Genomic DNA, 16,999 nt, shown 5'->3' with positions numbered 1-16,999 from the left:
ACCCACAAATCAGTCATAAGTGGCTGCATGACACATTTCTCAAATGTGGCAACAAGGTGAACTGGAAATGAATCAAAAAGATTTGTCTGAACTTGCCTGTCAGAGACCAAAGGCTGTGAGAAATCGCATAATTACAGAGTTAATCTAACAGGGCTAAACTTTAAAGTAGACAAGACGAGAGAGAGCGTTTGATTAGACAGATTCTGCTGTGAGCTCCTGTATGTCCTGAAGCTTCAGAGGGAACTAATGTTTGGACTTGCTGCCTGTCACTGAATCCACTGTCTCTGCAGGACAAAGCCAGCTGCTCGGTTCTGCAACACTGCTTGTGAGATAAGATGAGCAGCTGTGTTTGATGATCCAGACAGCCTCAAAGTGTCTACTGCGCCAGTTAAACCACTGTCAGTATACTTTAACATTAGGCTTACATTCAGTAACAAAATTCTAACAACCGGAATGGAATGAATTCCTGATATTTAGTTTCTTCACCCTACCTGAACTCTAGCTGATGCTAGCAGTTCTCACTCAGGAAAAAAAGGTGCTTACACACCCATAAGGGCTGACTACTGTTGACAGTTTGGCGGTTTTAAGTAGTGAAATTTCCATTGCTGATCAGAGCATAAATGGAGTGAAGAGAGGGAAATAATAATAACCACATCAGCCCAGCGGCACACAGTAACTGGGACACAGTCAAATTAAGTCCCTGTGCACCAGTCAGTGCTTGTGGGAGATTGCAAATTCCCCCCTGATGTTCCCAAGTATTTGTAACTTCAACATATTTATAATGTCAACATAATTGGATGAGAGCAGATTATCAAGACTGGCAATAGCACAATGCAAACTGAAGAAGCATCTTGGAAAACTGCAATATTTGTGCTTCCGGCTGTGGCAAAGAAGCTTAATCAAATAAGAAGGACGTGTCCATCAGTCACTCTGTATTTAAATACTCAACTGTCTCACTAACTTACTAACACAGCCCAGGATCCAATATTTCTGATCCTAAAGGAACAACCTTTCACCCTCGAGGACACACATGTGAGATATGCCATGGACAGTCAGCATTACACATGACCAGGGTAAAAGAAAATGAGCAGACTCTGATGTCACACACTTTCTGACCTTTCATCCTGCACACACACACAAAGATCCACTCACAAGACCAGATAATGTCAAGCACTTGAATCACTGGGACAAAACAGGCTACAAAATTGAACAAATAAAAGCTATCTATTTTGTCCAGGGTCAGAGGCACGTCTGGATAAAACTTCCTACGTTTTCTCACAAAAGATGTTAACACGCAATATGAGTCAAACCCATGAGAAAATCAAAATTATAAATATTTACAAATCTGACATTGACGTCAATGAATGAATTCAGATGTTTCAAACTAATTTCCCTCATAATTTATTGACACATGGTTATAATATAAGTTACAATTACTTGAAAAACAATAAAACATGCCTGGGTATCTTTAATCAACTCATGGCAAGTGAAATATTGAAAAAAGAAACCTAACAGTGAAGGACGGTTTTTTTTTTTTTTTAATGAATTTGTAATCTATTCTTATATTATAGAATAACTGTAGAATTATCTATATCAAATGAGAAGAAAATGGAAATAGATAGATTGGTTTTCACTGCACTGGTATTCTAGTGTTCCAAGTGAAATTTTCCAATTTAACAAACTAGATGAAGTTGTCAAAATATGCTTTGTCCCATGTTTTAAAAATGAGTTCAATGAGGTAATTCTTCCTAAGCTCTTCATTTGGGATGTAGAGCATCTAAGGTAAAAGTTGAATTCAGTGCAAGTCAAAATTTGACTTATATCTGCAGTACGTAGAAGCACTGGAAGAGTGCTAAAGAAGCAAGCTGCGATAACCTAAATGTAATATCTGGTCCATATAAACACACAGTTTAACACAACAAACTAACCACTGACACCAGATATCAACATCAATCCAGCACTTTGCACAACACATCCATGTATGGAGTTTTAACATGTAGGATGTTGAAATGCAACATGTTCTGAATACTATCAATCTGTAGTGTGTATTACCAGATTACGAATTAACCCACTGATTGCTTCTATAATAATAACCCACTGATTGCTACTATAATGAACCCGAGTGAGTGTGCTGACAGCTGTCAAACTCACCAGCTCGTCCAGGTTGCGCATATCCAGCAGGACTCTCTTCTGCTGCTGGTGCCAGCGGGCCAGCAGCTCTGGATCGGGCTCGCCGATGCTCTCCTTGCGGCTGTACGTCCTGCTCGGCGGGTTCTGCGACTCCCCCAGAGCCTCCGACAGGTTCTCCTGGTCCCGTATCTCCTCCTCGATCTCCTCCTCGAGTTGAATCAACATGGGGGCCAGCATGCCAAATTTGGCCCCCCGGCGAGCCACCTCCAGCAGGCACAGCACGAAGTTCTTCTCGTTACACCTCTCCACCAGGTCGTTGGTCTCGAACATGAGCACATCTTTGATCCAGAGCTCCTGCCTGCACCAGCCGATGAAGTTCGATACGTTATCTCTGGCCAAAAACGATCCCGGTATGACGTTCCTCGACTGGAAGACCACGTCCTTGCTGGGTATCCGCAACAAAAGCGCCGCATCTGGATACTTCGTCTTGAAGTCGTGGGCGGCGCGATTCACGTTGTTGGCATGCCGGCAGAGCGCGCAGCCGGTCTCCAGACCCTCCATAAAAGTGTCCGCCGTGATGTCCAGGTCGTACAGCGTGTTCAGCCATTCAGCCAGATCCTCCTTCATGGCATACAGGTATTCCTCGCTGGACTTGAACGGCCTGATGCTTTTGGAGGCGGCGGATTGAATGTTGCTCTGATCGGCCATATTATAGGAAAACGTGTATCAATCAAGGCACGAAATGACGCACGACTGTCTCGTACAGTAATCCTCCATAAACAGCGTTAGGAATGGCATAACGACGCGCGGTAGGAGCTCCTAAAGCGGGCCGCTTTGACTCGCCAGCGCGCCGCGGTACAGCTGTGGGATTCCGCGATGGATTCCGGATGTCTGTGAGATACCCGCCTCCTTCAATGACCACATAGCAATTGCTCATCCCCCCGTGGAGGTCCGGACCGAAACAGAAACAGGACAATTATCAGAACATGACAGCTCGGCGACATACTATCCGTCTCGCTATCGTTGTGTATGAGGAACATCCGCCCTGACTAACAGCGCTCCGCGATGCCTCGTTTATTCATTCGTTCACACCAGTTGGGAGGACGCATGGCCGATTGAGGCAGGAAGGCAGCCCCGGTCTACTGGGACACTTTAATATAATCTTCGTCAGTTGGAAATGATCCGACCGTCCTATGCGCCGCCTCCGTCATAACTCGTTGAGCTGCAGTGGCATTGAGTTACATCTCATTACAGGATCAACGGCAACGTTATCCCTGTGCATGCCATTTCTTTCAAACGCCCAAAGTCGCTGCCAATGGACAAACCGTTCGAATTTGCATCTGACATTCGGTTGATACCGATCATGTTTATTTAAACTAATTTTTTGTTTTGCAGTCGAGCGAAAATAGAAACGAGGATGTTGATTTTGTTATCATATCCAATTTGCATGTTGGGAAAAGGCAGCCCGTGATTGCTTCCCGCTTGTAAAAATAAAATAAAAATAAAAAATATGGATCATGTAATACGTTTGCTCGGAGAGAAACTGTTTTGGGTTAAATAAGTGTACCGGTGATACAACCGGTTCTTGACTCGAGAACTGCTCCAGCAGTGGGCGTGTGCGCTCGGTATTCGGCTCGCTGCACATGCTGCTCTGCTCGTGTTCATCTTTAGTTTTCTTCACGGCAGTTCAGTCAGTGTACTGTTTGAGTAATTACTCCGGGATATTGGTTTATTTCGAATCGGAGTGTCAGCCACGGTAAAAATAAAAAAAGTCAATCATTTAAATATTTTTTGGATTTGGTAACTCGAACCGTTTCAAACGATTCAGTCCGTTTTGGTGAACCGGTTCAACCGGTTCACTAACAAGCGGTCAAATCGAACGATTCGTTTGCGAACCGGACATCGTTAAAAATTATTTTGCCAAACATCAATTATGACTGTCAAATTAAATTAATATGGTTATCCAACAAGCACTGTTCCTGTTAGGGCTCCAAACCTTTAGTTAAGGCTCATTCACACTACTTTGTCAATGGTCTTGGTCATCAGCAAATGAAAGGGTCCATTCTGAATAGACAAAAGACACACATGCAGACATCATCATGATGTTAATCAGCACTCATTTGTCTCCTTAAAACAACCAGTTCAGTGGCTGTAGGACAACTGATGGTCTGTCTTCAGAAACTCAACTCTTAATCTTCAATGCCACAGTAAGAAGACAAAAGCTTAGAGGAAAAGGACTCGAAATATGAGTATTTAGACGTCATGGTTTAATATAATCCTTCCGAATGTGTCTTCCTAAAGTGTTGTAATAGCAGATCAGAAATTATCCATATGACACAGGATCAAGTGTCCATAAATTCCATCACCAGAGTCATCCGATTTTAAATCACTTTTGGCTGGAAGTTTTTTTTTACAGTGCGTCACCAAACAAGATTTAAATCACTCCCACTCTCTTCTAAATATAACATCAGACCAACTATAACATTGCAATTGTGCATTGTTGAGCCTTCATCACACTTTCTTGTCTGCATGATCCCATAACATGAGATCTGAGAGTATAAGTGGAAATTTTTCTATTTCCTGCTCTTGTTGCTTAACGTCAGGCAGTGTGCTCTTCAATAGCTTTTCCAGGACTGCAGCACTGTGTGATTTCAACAGCAGCCATGCAGCCAAAGGGAGGCCCTTACTTTGATTTGAAAAGTGTCCATTGTTTCTTTAAGAGAGCTAGTTGGAGGGGAGGACTCGCGTTAAGAGAAGCAATGAGATCATTCTTTGAGGCCTGGATGAATCAGCTTTTCTGTAAAGTGTGAACACATGCACAAAAGCCAGTTCATTCCACAGCTCTCTAGCAAATGAGCATTTGGCTCCTAGATGTCAGATAAAAAGGCATCAATGAAGTTGAAATGAAACCCTATGCCATTCTATGCACTGAAATATTCTTGACATAACTGTGGTTTATTCAAATGATATGCCATTAAATTAGATAAAAATTTTAGATGGTTTTTGAAAGGCTTCAAAGCTGGTGCAAGCATCATCCTGCCAGTTCCTGACAACACTTCAATTAATAGCAACGATTCAACATGAGGCTCTTGGTGAACACGTACCAGATGCTTTGCAATATGAAGTAAAATGTTGATAACTGTTTCCAGTTTCACACCAATCCACTGTTTCAACTCAAGCTGAACATCAGATCAGAAAATAAACATTCTACACAGCTAGATTGAACAGCTTTACATTGGAATACTGAATTCTTGAAAATGACAAAAAAAAAAAAAAAAAAAAAACACCACACTAAAAATTCAGACAATTCAGTGTTCATCAAGGTGCGAACAGAGGCTTAGTCATGCTCTGATAACAGAGTTGGCATCATTTTACTTTTTACGCAGCAGATAAATCTGCTCATTCATGCACATGGTAGTGATGGAAACTAAAACAAATGAGACACCTAATGGCTAAAGATCTGAATTGCAGCCATTTAAATGGGTTGGGCATGTTATTAGATTTAAACAAATGTTACATTACTGTTTTGAAACGTCCTATATAACCCCATTAACTAATTTAAAGACATTAGACAGCATGTATAAATTAATAATTGCTGCCAGCTACAGAAAGCTATAAACACATGACAAGTATACAAAAAAAAAAAAAACCTAAACAATGGAGGTGGAAAAGTTTATTCTTTTTTTAAAAAAAAGTTCAAAAGTACAGTTACATAGAGAGACACAAGACGGACATCCCCAAAAACGCTGACTACAGGGCAACAGAGTATCTTAAAAGGAAAAAAAGACCATTACTGGATACAAAAAAAAAAAAAAAACCTAAAGGTTCAACTAAAACCACAAAGTGTTACTGAAATTAAAAAGCAAAAAAAAAAAAAAAAAGATCTCCATGTATAAATATGGAATCATAAATAAAAATGACTTTAAAATTTCTCTGTAAATTTCCTTTTGCTTGATGCACCATCTCAGTAGGGTCTGTCTCTGCGCTCCTGACGATGATCCCTGTTAAATAAAAGAAAATATGCATCAAGCACATGAAACAGCACAGACAAAAGCGGATTACATTTATCCTGTTATACTCACAGTAAGTGACGCTCACCTCATATCCATCTTGCCTGGGGGTCCCATGCCTCTCCTGCCCCCTCTGTCCATAGGAGGACCACCCCTACCTCCTCTGAATCCACCCCGGTCCATACCACCACGGCCTCCTCTAAAGCCACCGCGATCCCCTCCCCAGCCTCCACGCATGCCCCCCGGACCACCACGATCCATTCCCCTGCCACCCCTCATTCCACCCCTGCCACGATCACCACCTGAATATACAGTTAAAACAAATCATGCTTTTTCTATTACACAAAACAAATCTCAGTCACAGACACTTAGAGATCAGCTGATGAGAGAAAACGGTTAATCTGCCTGTACCTCCAGGAGGGAAGGACGGACCTCCAAGGCCTTCAGGTTTTGGAGCTTTACATTGGTTACACTCCGTTCTCCAGGAGAAGTTCTGATTTCCACATCCACTGTAATGAAATTTGAGGTAGACAGCCAGAAAAATACATTAATCTTTCATGCTTATTCAACCGGTCTCACGTATTGCAAAAGAGAGGCCTCAAATTGTTTGCTTAAACAGTTAAGCATCACTCACGGACTGGGACACTCCCAGTCTCCAGCTCTCTTCTGTGTGTTGCCTCCAGGAGGCCCATTCCAACCCATTCCACCTCGAGGGCCTCCACGGGGGGGGAAACCACCTCTCTCTCCTCCTCTTCCCATTCCTGGTGGCATATAAAACAAAACCCCTATTACAATACAGAAAGACCCTCTACTTGAAGGATTCCCGCTGGTTTGAGGATGCAACATACCTCCACGGTCCATCCCAGGGCCACCTCTCATTGGCATTCCTCCTCTCATACCTCCCATCATAGGTTTCCTGCGAGCCATAGCCACCTTGATCCTCCGGCCTTGGAATTCTTTACCTGGTGTATGAGCAGCAGGTAAATGATCGAGAACGCATTTAAAAGTGAAAATTATATCTTGATTGAAACGGGCAGAATAATGTTAACCAACTGACAGCTCAAGGAAATAATCTGAATGTGACCATTCCAAGTTAATGTAACAAGTTAACAGATTTATTTTAAGAAATTAACCATCAAAGTATTCGACAGCGGCTTTGGCAATGGCAGGCTCCTCATAGGACAGTGTGGCATCTCCCTTTGGTTTGCCAGAATCTTTATCGGTATAGATGTTTATGGCTGGTTGGTTCAAACGCCGATTTATCTGAAAAATAATAAGGGTCAAGATAATTGTCAGCTATCACAATAGCTGAATTCTGATAAAAGACTGCTGTTATTTAGAATTAATCTAGTTATTTGGCTTCTCACCCGTATGGCTCCACAGTGTTTGAAGAAGTCTGCCATCTCTGGTAGAGTTGCATTCTCAGTGAGGCCTGTGATGTAGATGGTGCTGTTCTCAGAGTCCTGCTCTCCTGGACGTCCTGTTGTAATGGGAGAGAAATCAAGTTTAACGGTTTCATATACATTCAACTTGATGGTTTAAAAAAAAAAAAAAAAAAAAAAAGAGACTTTAAAGAATCCTCCCACTCTACTACAACGATGCATTTTACTTGATCATATATAGTAAGAATGGCAATATTTGAAATTACATTTGAAAATACCAGTTTTCCATTTTAACCTTTCAAAAATAAAATGTATCATTGTAATGGCAAAGCTGAACTTTCAGAAGCCATTACTACAGTCTCAGTGTCAAATGAGCCTTCAGAATTCATTTTAATATGCTGATTGTGTTCAAGAAACATTAAAGTTGAATAGTAATTGCTGCTGCTTAACCACACCGTAACAAATGTGAAGTCTTTGTCACTTTTGTACAAATGACTGCATCCTTGATTAATTCTGTTTTTTTTTTTTAAATACCAAAATTGTCATAAATGTACAAATATTAAATGGGGGAGGAGTAATTTATAACACATACCCATGTCACGATCCATTCCACCCCTCATGCCTTCTGGGTTTCCATGGATCAAAGAAGAGAAAGACAAGAAACACTATTAGGCCATGACATCACATCTTAAAAGCAAATCTGCCCATCTGTCAAGACAAAAAAACCTGCGAGCAGTATTAAGTACATTGAAAAGATGACCATTTTCAGGATTACCCTTGACCACAATAGATTCAATGAAATGAAAACAAAATGCGGAATTAAAAGATGCTTCTGTCAAAAGGACACATCTCAATTTTTGAAGAAATCCAAATATAAACCATAAGGACACTGTTTTTTTTTTTTTTTTGGTTAAAAAAAAGTGGCACACCAAATGGAATCTCTTAAGGACACATAGGCGTGAATGGCCTCTAAATTAACACGAGTGGACTAGCCAATGGAATACGCTTTAGGAACTTACCACCAGGCTTATTGAAGCCCCCTCTGTCTCCAGCGATGCTAAACATGAAGATATGAAGGCGATATTCCTTTTAGTCTCCAACCATAGGACTTGAGTAGGAAATGAACACAATATTTCCCCCTAACTTTGCAAATGCCCCATGTGAAAAATGTACAGTGTATTTCAGTAACTAAATGGGCTGCTTCATGACTTCTATAACAGTTTATAAAAAGGTATTTAACAGTTTGATCGCACCAATTTAAAAAAAGACATCACATAGGACCAGAAATACATTCCCTTTTGTAAACCTTTTTTTAAATGGGAAGAATTGTCAAGTTAGCTTGGTGCCTCATGCTTTGGGCTACACCCAATATAAAATGAATGTTGAGGAAAATTTAAATACAGCAATCCTGTTGTGGAAAAAATCCCTTTAACTACCAGCAAAATATCAGCACTGAACAAAAGTACACAAAATTATATAGTACAAAATGACAAATATTTACAAAAGGTTGATAAGTATATCAGAAAAAAAAAAAAAAAAAACACAAAGGCTGTAAAAGAAAATATGATCCAAACATTAGCTAAATAAAAAAAAGAAAATTCCCCATGGTTCTTTGAGCTGTCGCCTTTGAAATGGAAAAAGGTACTTAAAGAATAAGTACTGCTGTTCTTACATCGATCTCTGAAACCTGCAGCGTATAAATGTGACAAAGAATGTTAAAACAAGACCTTTGAAATAAGAAAACAGTTCACAAATGCAATATTTTAAGTACATGAAATTGTATAAAATGTAAATATCAGAAATGTTTAATTGCATGCTCACCGTCCCTTGAAACATGAATTCAGTTGGACCAGAAAAAACTTGATTTTCCGTTTTCATTTGGAGTCAGTGATTTCTTACTAATTTAATGGGTTAATAAAACCAACCTACTGAGAAGTGTTTGAAAAACGGTTTATGCATAACTAAACTCATATCTCTGATTACCAACAAAGCATTTAAATGTTTGCGTGTCCATTAAATATTCAAGGATTCTGTTTAAAGTTACTCCAACCATTTTATTTAAAAGAACAACTTTCTTTCAATGTCAAACCAACCCTTCTGCTTACATTCACCATTTTGAAACCAGATAACTTTCGGCATATTTAATTGACAAAAGTTCCATTCAGAATTTAAAACACAGTAAATAAGAACAACTTAAATGCCCATGATTGTGTGCCACCGTCTGCTGCTATAAAATTACACCGTAAACTACTAATTTTTCCAAGAATGATGCGTTTGCGCTAATTTTTCCTTCCCCCCCCCCCATTCAAACTCTACAGCAGTAGAGATCCTCATAAAGCATTTGAAAAACCAAAAGGTTTTAAATTTGGTAGGCAGCTTACTGCATCGAAAGAAATAAGTTTAAAATAAGAGACCTTGACACCAAACAAAACCTCAAAACGTTGACACCACCACACTTGAAATAAGTATAATAAAGAAAAAGGCAAAGACCAGTAAGCTGAGCTTTGCAAGAACAAAAACGAATTCCTCAGTCTTAGAATAAAGCATAAAAGCATTAAATGCCCCTCCAAAAATGTAATTGCACCAATAACGTTTGTAATATGCAAGACCAAACAAAATATCCCTGCAACAATACCTTTGAGGTATTATGGAAACCCCTACAAATTAAATACAAGGTTGAATGAACCACATAACTCCACTCTTCGTAGACTTCCATTCATATAAACCCTGCTTGTGCGGAGTGATTCCGCTCAGTGAAAATAGTGAGCGGGAGAGCAAAGAACAGTTAGTTATATTAAAGTCTAAACTTACCCCATGCCTCCGCGGCCCATACCCCCACGCCCACGAGGACCTCCACGATCATAACCACCTCTGCCAGAATCTCCTGGGTATCCACCCCGCTGCTGTGACCCTGGGTAGCCTCCGCTCACACCACCCTGACTGTAACTGTCTACAGAAAAGATCAAACATTAAGCATATGGCCTTAATTCAATAAGAAACTTACTAGAAAAAAAAAAATATTACATTTAGAAACAATTAAAAAGCACCCTTACTATAAGCACTTTGCTGGTTGTATTCATTTTGTGATGCACTCTGCTGGCCGTATGGTGGTTGACCATAAGAACTGTTCCCCTGAGGAGGGTAGGCAGCAGTTGGGCCTTGCTGGTGCTGCTGAGGTGGCTGTCCCTGGCCATAGCTGCTCTGCTGCTGTTGCCCATAGCCCGGCTGCTGAGCCTGGTACCCACCCTGAGACTGAGAATAAGCTCCAGGCTGGGAATAGGCACCTTGGTTGTAGGCCGGCTGGCCACTTGCACTATAGCTGCAAAATAAAAGGCACACACAACATACGGTTTAAAAGGACACATTATATTGATAAAAACAGACAGTAAAGACTTTGTTACAAAACTGTTACTAAATGCGGTCCTTTAGAACTTCATATTCAAAACCGCACAATGGTTTTCAACATTAATAATATTAAGAAATCTTTCTTCAGCATCAAGTTAGAATATTAGAAATATCAGTATTTTAACAACCTCTTTGAACTTATACACTTACTACCGAAAGAAACAAATGGGATTTGCATGGGAACGCTTCAATTAAAATGGCCTTTAGGCTCAGGAAGTAAGAAATAACATATGGAAATACTGTGGGAGCCTCCATAGGAACATCCTGTTGATGTGATGCTCTAGGAGACGGTCCAGTTACCTCTGAGGAGCAGAGGCAGCAGGCTGCTGGCTGTAGCCAGAATAGGCCGCCTGGGTGGAGTATCCGGGCTGGGAGCCATAGGAGGCCTGGGCAGCAGGGGCCGCAGTGGAGGTGCTGTAGCTGCTGGCCCCGTAATTCTGTGCAGGCTGACTATAAGCTCCTGGCTGTGCAGTTCCATACGCAGCTGAAAGGAAGAATAATGATTTAACAGTTATGAGAACATGGCATGATGTGAAAAGGTTCACTTAAGGAGGAAGGAATTTCTAAGCCTAACAAAAGGCGTGGGAAGTATTAAAGCCACAATTGTCAACAATTTTCAATAAATATTTGCAATAAATCTACTTTTTCAGATCATTTTAACCAATACACCGAAACACTTTGCAGTGCTTGCAAATTTCCTCCAAGCTTCTTGGTCTTTGCATTTCTCTGAGAATCAAACCGAAATCACAATGAAGTGTAGAAAAATTGTGCAATAAGAGGAATAGTGCACCTCCAAAAAAAAAAAAAAAAAAAAAAAAAAAATTAACTGAATATTTACTTATCCCATCCAAGATGTAGAGGATGTTTTTCCCCTCTAGTAAAACAGATTGAGAAATGTAACAATTACATTAACCAGTGGATCCTCTGCACTGAATAAGGTGCCATCAGAATGAGTTTTTTTTTTAAACACCTGATATAAAAAAAAAAAAAAAATTTAAACATATTCAGCCCATTAAATAATGTTCTTGTGAAGTGAAATTATGCATGTTTTTAAATTCCATCAAAATATTCTTAACCTCAAACTAGGGCTGGGTGGTATGGCACAAAATAAAATAGCTTTTTTTATTCTTTTGACTGATTTGATTTGACTAGTTAAGCCAAATGTTATTTCAATAGACAACAGAACCAATAGATTTAAAGGACTTGAACAACCCCCAAAAAACCGAGCCATGCTGTACTGAGCTGTGCAAAGCAGTGGAAAAGCGCCATTACATTGAAAAATGAAGGGCCTATAATTTATGGTAGGTTTAACTGATAGGACCGAATACAAAAAAAAAAAAAAAAACGTTAGAGATTGATTTGCATTTCAGTGAGTGAAATGATCAAGCAAAACATGACTTAGTACTTGGTGCAGAAACCCTTGTTGGCAAGAACAGAGGAAAGACTTCTTGTAGTTGGTCACCAGGTCTGCACACATCTCAGGAAAGATTTTGATCCACTCCTCTTTACAGAGCCTTTCTAAATCCTTAGAGGAACACTCCACTTTTTAGAAAATAGGCTCATTTTTCAACTCCCCTGGAGCTACATTTGAGTTCTACCGTTTTCAAATCCATTCAGCCAATCTCTGGCCTGGCAGTAGCACTTTCAGCTTAGCATTGAATCCGATTAAACAGTTAGCATCTCACACAAAAATGACCAAAGAATTTCTATATTTTTTTCCTCATTTAAAACTTTACTCTTCTATAGTTATATCATGTACTCAGACCGACGGAAAGTGAAGAGTCACAATTTCTAGGCCGATATGGCTAGGAACTATACTCTCATTCAGGTGAAATAAATCAAGGAACTTAGCCATGCCATGGATAGCAGCAGACACAGTGATATTACACAGAACCTGAAAATAGCCCCCAGCTAGTGTGTGTAGTTGCAGCTAGATACTAGTACAAAAACAAGTTAGTTTTTCTGAGATTTTAGCAGAGGTGTTTGTTGCACATCATAGAAGAAAATGTTAGCACCTGATAATTTTAACTGTTGGAGAAAACTGGTCAATTTTAAGCTTTTTTTGCACCATTTTCATCATCCGGGTTTAAAATCTACATTGTGTTGACGTCATGACTTGTGACGTGTTAATGGACTATAGTACATTGATGCGTCAGTGTCTATTAATTAATTAATGAGACCGCTTTTCCTGTGTCGATTTGCTATTACAGACGTTTCAGACTGTGAGATGACATTGTGCACATTAACAAAAACGTTCTTGGATCGAAGAGTTTGTTTTTCCTTTGTAATAATAGTTCAGCACAAGCGCGATTCATTCACTTGGTGAGCAGAGCCGTTTTTACAGCTCTGTAACACAACCGATCATAAGGCTTATATAAAAGCCACAGAATAAGCCTTAATTTGTCAAGGTCTAACACATTTAAATAAACGTTTTCGATACAGAATGCAAATTGGTGTGAATGTGTTTTATAACTCTGAAAGCGAAATGAAACTGTCTGAACATGAAGCTGTGTGTGCCATCTCCCTCTTCCGCTCAGAACCACACCCACTTTTTTGGCATCATTTAAAACTAACCAGTACTAAAAAGAGTGTGGGGGGGGGGGGTCATTACCTCTTTTAAGGGAACAGATACGAGTTAGGATAAAATACTTCAATATCTTCTCTTGCAATTATATCATTGGGTAATAATACTGTATATAAACTGCAGGCACCAGGGAGCAGTTAATAATATGCAAGGCATTTAGATAGCTTTAAAAAGAATGCATGTTATTTTCCTTTTCAAGAGTCACTATCACACATACGGAGCACCAAGCCACACCTCTAACACAGGCAGGGGTGTTTGTGGTCCACACAAAATACTCATTTGACATTGTCCCAAGTTACTGTAACTGTTATATGCTACAAGTCTTTTTTTTTTTGACAAACACCTTGACAACGGATTTTTTCTTATAAACATGCACTCTGTGCTTCAAGACATAAATCGATGGACTTGAGTCGAATGGATTACTTCTGGGTTGTCTATCAGCCATTTAAACTCATTCTGACAGCACCCACTCACTGCAGAGGATTATTTGTTGATCAAGTGGTGTAAAGTTACGTTTCTCAGTCTGTTCAGATTAAGAAAAATTTCCCTACATCTTGGGAGTAAACTTTAAGCAGTTTTTCATTTTTGGGTGAACTACTGCTTTAGTTCTGGAGCATTTCAAAGTTGTGCAGTCATGCTATATCACTATGACTAACAGGGAAATACTGGCGTTAAAGTGAATAAGATTTGCCTGCAGACCTGGCGCCGCGGCTGCTGCTGCTGCAGTTGTTGCTGCTTGTGCATATGAGGATGCATACTGCTGTTGTGCATACGCTCCAGCAGAGGGCGCTGCCTGACTGTAAGTGGAATCAGTTGCAGCAGCGGGTTGAGCATACGAGGCATAATCTTGCTGAGAATAACCCTGTCAAAAAAAAATTGTTGAATTACATGTCACTTTTCTTTTACACAAAATCATTAGATATGACAACATGGATTGCTACACTAGTTGAACTGTAAAGTGTTAGGCCTACCTGTGCAGTCTGTGCATAGCCCTGAGGAGGAGGGGTGGTGTATGCTGTGCCATACCTGTGTGACATTTTACGTATTATTGTTTTTATTTATTGTTTTAATAAATGACAAGCAAGCATTGTGTTAAGAAATACATTATGTTTATGGAGGTGGACTTACGACTGCTGTGCACCAGCCTGGTTGTAGCTGCTATAATCTACAGGAAAGTAAATTGCATAAAAGTTAGAATTACAGCAAACACTCTTAAAGCTGTATAATATCAGGAAAAAAGGTGCACACTGACTGCACATCAAGGGTTTCATTATAGCCTAAAAACGATGGGAGACGCAAGCATGACTTGGGCAAACACCTCAACACAGACAATGAATAACGTTACAGCCCCTGCTGAATCCCAGCCATTCAGTTGGAACAAAGCTTAAATCAGCAAAACAGTATTAGTTGTTTAAAGTGTTTAAGCAATCACAAGAAACAGGGGTCCGTGATATTAAACCAACACTAACATTTAAGTTAGGGAAATATGATACGTTTAAGAAAACCATGCATTTTAACGTTTACGATTCCGCGTTACTTTAACTAAAAACTGACGACGAAATGCCATCAAAACAAGACTTGCAAGAAATATCAGGTGCACGTTTATTTTGCAAAGCTCAACAAAGCAAGAGTGAACACTAAACACTAAACCGTGTCCGTCGCGGTGGCTGCGCTCTCTATCCCGCTGTTTTTAAACCACGCCTGCTAACGTTAGCTAATGTTTACGTAAGTGCGAAACAACGAGCTTTGGTTTTAGGCACTTAATGAACGAATAAACTTTTTTTAGAATAAAAGTTATTTCCTGGTGTTGGGATTTTTTTGCTCTTAGTGTACTATAAAATGAGTTTTAAAACCGGTGGGGTCGAGTTAACGATTCGTTAGCTTCAACCGAACACTGACCTAAAAACACAAACCGAGGCCGCGTGCTCGATGACTGTTGGGTTATACAAAAGCTCCCAAATTCTTAAGATTATTTAACATTTATATCATATGCAGTAATTTCTAGCAATTGCAAAGTACTGAAATTCAAAACAAAACGTAAATAACAAACTAAGGAAGAAAAAAAAAACCTTACTCGTGACTGACGCCATTTTTCCGTTGGAGAACGTACGCAGTGTGCTCGACTGTGAGTCGCGCAGGCGTGAAATCAATATGGAACGTACCAACACACCAAGTGTACAGGGGCGGATTTAAGTTTCTGCTTGTTATTGTTAAAATGTTATTTGCCTGGTTATCTATACAATTGTTTCGATCAATTGATAATTGGAATAAAACAGTGTTATATAGTTGAGCAAATCCATAAATATAAATGTATTACATTTTATAAAACATATTCGAGTAACGTTAACCACCCCACCATTGCGCTTGCCCGTAAGAGGAAGTTATTCGCTGTCAAAATAAAAGTATGAGCAAATATGATTATTGGTGAAGCTATAAAATAAATTGGATATTTTTGTACCTTATAGTAAGCACACTCATCGTTTGTTGAAGTGTCTGTTAAACTATATGCTAGCATCGTAAGCTGGCAATGAGGTGAAACTAAAAACATGAATACATACATAATGATACTTATACCCAGTATCTAGACATTTACTTGTAATGATAGCAACCCAGAAAGTGATGCTTTCTTCAGTTTTCTGGCAATGCTTGACCATCTCTTTTCGGCATGGATATGGTTTGGCTTAACATTTTTAATAGTAATATTCATTTTTTGACTTGGCTCTGTTGTATTCATGCCAGTCTAAATTTAGCAACAGACTGGGATTTTCCTAGATTTTTTGGTAAGCAATGCATAGGACTATGATTCTAGATTCTAAACATTCAGTTCCTGATGTTCCTTGTGTATTGCAGATTTCATGTTCTACGCCTTCAGTAATGAAGAGATAACCTCATTTTTCTACAACTTTACACTGCTGCTGTGGATTGGGCCCTGTCAGAAGAGAAGATGGGGCACTTTTCTTTCTAACCCTCTCTTTTATCTCCACTGCGCTCCTTCCTCCTATTTATGCCCTCTTTCTCTTTATTACCGGGGATGAAGCCAGCAGGGTCAGTGGATACTCAGCTACCCACCTTGCCCTGCTCACAGCTCAGTCAGCAGGTGAAGCAGAGAAGAGTCCTGTGCTTTGTTCCTGTCTGGTTCTTGCCTTGGCTCCTCTTGATCCTCAACCTCTTCCTTCTTCTCAGTGCTCCCTTGCCTACTGCACTTTTAAGCCATTTGCCTGGGACTCAACTGTATCTTTTCTAAACTTTTTTGACTCAAAGGCTCCTTGATGTCCATTCATTATTCAACGCTATTTTCAATATATTTCAAGGTTTTTTTTTTTATATACATTCTTATTAACAGAAATTGTGGTTAAAGGTAAAGTCCACCCAAAAATGAAGAATGTTCTTCGATTGACTTTTCATTGTGGTATATATATATATATATATATATATATATATATATATATATATATGTGTGTGTGTGTGTGTGTGTGTGTGTCAAATAC

The 16,999-nt window shown here is 39.6% G+C and overlaps 2 protein-coding genes across 3 annotated transcripts in view; both read right to left on the bottom strand.

Annotated features, from left to right (window-relative positions):
- Positions 1-3,827, bottom strand: part of LOC113091337 (GAS2-like protein 1) — a 29,814-nt gene extending 25,987 nt beyond the window's left edge. The window contains exon 1 of the mRNA XM_026256786.1: positions 2,152-3,827. Within this exon, the coding sequence (XP_026112571.1) occupies positions 2,152-2,838 (687 nt within the window). The 5' untranslated portion in view covers positions 2,839-3,827. The remainder of the gene's footprint in view (positions 1-2,151) is intronic.
- Positions 3,828-5,787: 1,960 nt separating this feature from the next.
- Positions 5,788-15,679, bottom strand: LOC113091401 (RNA-binding protein EWS-like). 2 transcript variants are annotated; one of them, XM_026256914.1, is made up of 16 exons: positions 15,586-15,679; positions 14,640-14,676; positions 14,483-14,537; positions 14,211-14,373; positions 11,228-11,411; positions 10,576-10,841; positions 10,334-10,472; positions 8,542-8,579; positions 8,115-8,147; positions 7,508-7,620; positions 7,274-7,403; positions 6,989-7,102; positions 6,775-6,901; positions 6,552-6,649; positions 6,229-6,442; positions 5,788-6,131 (listed from the first exon to the last, which is right to left on the bottom strand). In XM_026256914.1, exons 1-16 carry the CDS (start codon positions 15,599-15,601, stop codon positions 6,095-6,097), a joined length of 1,764 nt encoding a protein of 587 aa, XP_026112699.1. In that variant the 5' UTR covers positions 15,602-15,679; the 3' UTR covers positions 5,788-6,094. The 2 variants fall into 2 exon arrangements, with proteins under 2 accessions (XP_026112699.1, XP_026112698.1); XM_026256913.1 differs by having other exon boundaries at positions 6,775-7,102.
- Between the last annotated feature and the right edge of the window lie 1,320 nt (positions 15,680-16,999).

The sequence above is a fragment of the Carassius auratus genome, unplaced genomic scaffold (genome assembly GCF_003368295.1).
Source record: "Carassius auratus strain Wakin unplaced genomic scaffold, ASM336829v1 scaf_tig00214183_4049273_7079891, whole genome shotgun sequence".
NCBI classification, from domain to species: domain Eukaryota; kingdom Metazoa; phylum Chordata; class Actinopteri; order Cypriniformes; family Cyprinidae; genus Carassius; species Carassius auratus.
Note: the sequence above shows the minus strand (reverse complement) of the source record. Positions and strands in the feature narration are given on the sequence as shown.